The 2983-nt window shown below is 36.1% G+C and overlaps 1 protein-coding gene across 5 annotated transcripts in view; it reads left to right on the top strand.

The window, feature by feature from the left end:
• The window catches only part of LOC118735312 (voltage-dependent calcium channel subunit alpha-2/delta-3), a 513712-nt gene extending 511287 nt beyond the window's left edge, over positions 1-2425 (top strand). For 4 of the 5 annotated variants that reach the window (XM_036464990.1, XM_036464991.1, XM_036464993.1 and 1 more), the window contains 3 exons: positions 257-412; positions 714-870; positions 942-2425. In XM_036464990.1, the coding sequence (XP_036320883.1) occupies positions 257-412; positions 714-870; positions 942-1135 (507 nt within the window). In that variant the 3' untranslated portion in view covers positions 1136-2425. The remainder of the gene's footprint in view (positions 1-256; positions 413-713; positions 871-941) is intronic. The other variant, XM_036464992.1, reaches the window with a different exon arrangement.
• The last annotated feature ends 558 nt before the right edge of the window (positions 2426-2983 follow it).

The raw sequence follows: 2983 nt of genomic DNA, 5'->3' as shown, positions 1-2983 counted from the left end.
CATTTTTAAAACACCTATGGTATCTATATTTATTTCGGATTCGCTGATTGTGTTTCGATAACTTTTCGGATGCGTTTTGGAAAAGTATACTTTGTCAATATTTTGTAGTTCGGCGTTATGGAACATTATACTTTGTACGTATGCAAAGCAACTGACGTTTTGGAAGTCAGCCTAGTATTCATGTAGGAAAAAGAAGCTCTTATTTGATATTTATGTAAATAATTTTAGTACTACCAAACTTACTATTGATTGCTAGGAATCCACGACACCTCCGCCTAAGCAACATAAGCCACACACCGGACCACGCGCGTCGCCAGACCCACAACACGCGAGGCGCTGTGACCTGCGTACGGATCTCTATATGCTGCAGCCAGAACGTCTAAATCAAGGCGGTCAAAATAATCCTCTTAAGGTAAATCACCGCAGCTTCTCTACGTCTCACAAAATCACTTTATTATAACCTTACAGTTTTTACTGAGCATTAGGCCGTTTTTTTTATGAAACATTTTTATGAAAAACAGCAATAATTTAGAAGGTATAAGTTACATATACGGCTATTTTGGAGACGAGCAAATTTTCTCATTAGTCTCCTTCAAAGTAAATGGTCTATCCTCTGAGTAAAAACAGCCTCAAGTTCAATGAAAATTTTAAAACAAATTGTTATTAAGTGGTAAACAACAAAAACTAACGTTAATTTTCATCCACTTACCCAGGGCAAGCTGACCAATTGTCATGTGTCAGGATGCGAACGCCCCTTCAGCGTACAGAAAATACCACACAGCAATCTCATTTTGCTAGTAGTGGATACCTTATGTCCTTGCGGCTCCAAGCAGCTGGATATAGAACCGCTTGAGGAGTCGGGTACTATTGGTATAGATGGAATTTCTAAAATCTTATTTTCACAAATACATTCTAACGAATACTTCTTGCCCATTTTATAGGTGCCTGCAGCGCACGTCGCCAGTCACAGGAGAGCGCAAAGCGTCGTCGACCCAAAAAATGTATCAACTATCATCCTGAAGAAATCGAAATTCAGCAATGTGGGCGTGCCACGGCGCTTCTACAAACACCCATTTCGCTCGTCATGGCACATCTGTTTATGTTGGTGGTGATGTTTACGTTCACAACCGCGTGATACTAAGTGGAGTAAAAGTGAAAAGTAGCAGGTTACAGTTACAAATATGCAACACTAACATTTGAACAACAAAAGGATCCTACATACATAGAACGACAACATGAAACAACGCAACAATAACAATAGTTATATGCCAACAAAAGAATTACATACATACCTACATGCATTCATACCAACAAACCCACTAAAGATAAAAAACAAATAACGTTTATTAGTATATTTAAAAAATATCAATTATCACGTAAGTATATAGCTTAGTTCAATTAAGTTACTAATTAGGTGAAGTTGTGGATTTAGTTTTTATGGCAAGCGGAAGAAAAGTTTTGACGTTAAGTACTGCAAATATTGTATGTAATTTTTATGGATTATTTTAGCGCAATTCCGCGTAAGATCCAATTTACAATATAATAAGTATCTTAACTTGTTTAAAGATTTTTCACAAAGAGTATTTTCGGATACCAGAAAATAATTTTATAATTCAAAATCCTAATCAAACTGAGCTGTCTTCCTTCTTTATAAAAGTCAGCATTTGCTTTTATAAAAAACTTTCTGGTAGAAGCGCTCCTATTTGGAGCATTTAACATAGAAGAACTTGCCACTTTCAAGATTTTCAAATTATTAAAATCTTCTTCGTAGTGGCTGTTGTCCATGTGATTTCAATCACTTGGATTTGCCTAACTATATGAGTACTCTTTTTCGAAGCACCTCCAAAATCGCTTTAAAATAAATAAGATCAGCCGCCAAGTCCCCTTTTTTTTAGATTTTTAGTAAAATCTTTATTAATATCCACCCTTTTCCTATCGGATGGATGGTGGGATCTATGAAGAAGATTTACTCTTCATAATTCTAAGCTTTGCACACGCTAGAGCGGCATTTTCTGTTCGCAGTTTTCTTGCAGCATTCTTCAGAAAACATTCATATTCTTTTGTCCCCACATTTAGTCATCGGGAGTCCGATCTAACCGCATCAGCGTAAGCTCTTAATTCAGCAAGACCTTTTTTAATTTGTTTGAGTTTCTCATTGACTACCAGCGACCAGAGTAATGACGACACCGCGCTCTCTTGAAGAATGTCTCTACTGACCGGTTTAGTGGTCTCATGCCCACCCCATTGAGACCTGGAAGTTTTCCAACTCAGTACGCTGCTTATCCAGTTTGAAAATACACGGTGTGCCACTATCGTTAATACTCCATCGAAAATAGCTCGTTTTTGACATTATTGTATACACTCTAAAAAAAAATTTTGTAGATTTCCTAGCTAAAAGGTAGGTTACTGATTTCCTACCTTACTATTCGCGAAATTACATGCTCGATTATTCAACGAATAGTTTGTTTAAATTTCGGACTTTTTAGGGTGTAATATAGCTGCTGTGGTGTGCGTAAATTCATTACGAAAGTGTGTACAAGCTACAAAATACACATCTGCTGTTTTATTTCACCCGTATAATTGCGTAAAGCCGCTAACAAAAAGGATTTTTACACACGAAAATGTGTAAACGAGAAAAATACATATTCGTCGTGTAAATTTACCAAAGAATTTTAAAAATAAACAAAAATATATTCGACTTATAGTCGCAATTTTAAACAGGTTTTTTAGAGTGTACAAGAAAACCACCATACTCGAGTTCATTGTAGTCAAGCCCCATGACCGACCGTATGACAAAATTTCGCAGGGTGGTGTCTACCGATTTTCGCTTATATTTAGTTTGGTAAAATTTATTAACTTAATAATAATAACACAGGCCGAGAAAAATGGAAAAAAATTTTGGTGCCGCATGTTAAATCTGGTTTTAATAGACCTTTTTGTTCTGAGAAAAACGTGGTCAAATTATAAAAAAATCGCGTTTTTG

Source organism: Rhagoletis pomonella, unplaced genomic scaffold (genome assembly GCF_013731165.1).
Source record: "Rhagoletis pomonella isolate Grant_MI unplaced genomic scaffold, Rhpom_1.0 Rhpom_scaffold_00003, whole genome shotgun sequence".
NCBI classification, from domain to species: Eukaryota; Metazoa; Arthropoda; class Insecta; order Diptera; family Tephritidae; genus Rhagoletis; species Rhagoletis pomonella.
Note: the sequence above shows the minus strand (reverse complement) of the source record. Positions and strands in the feature narration are given on the sequence as shown.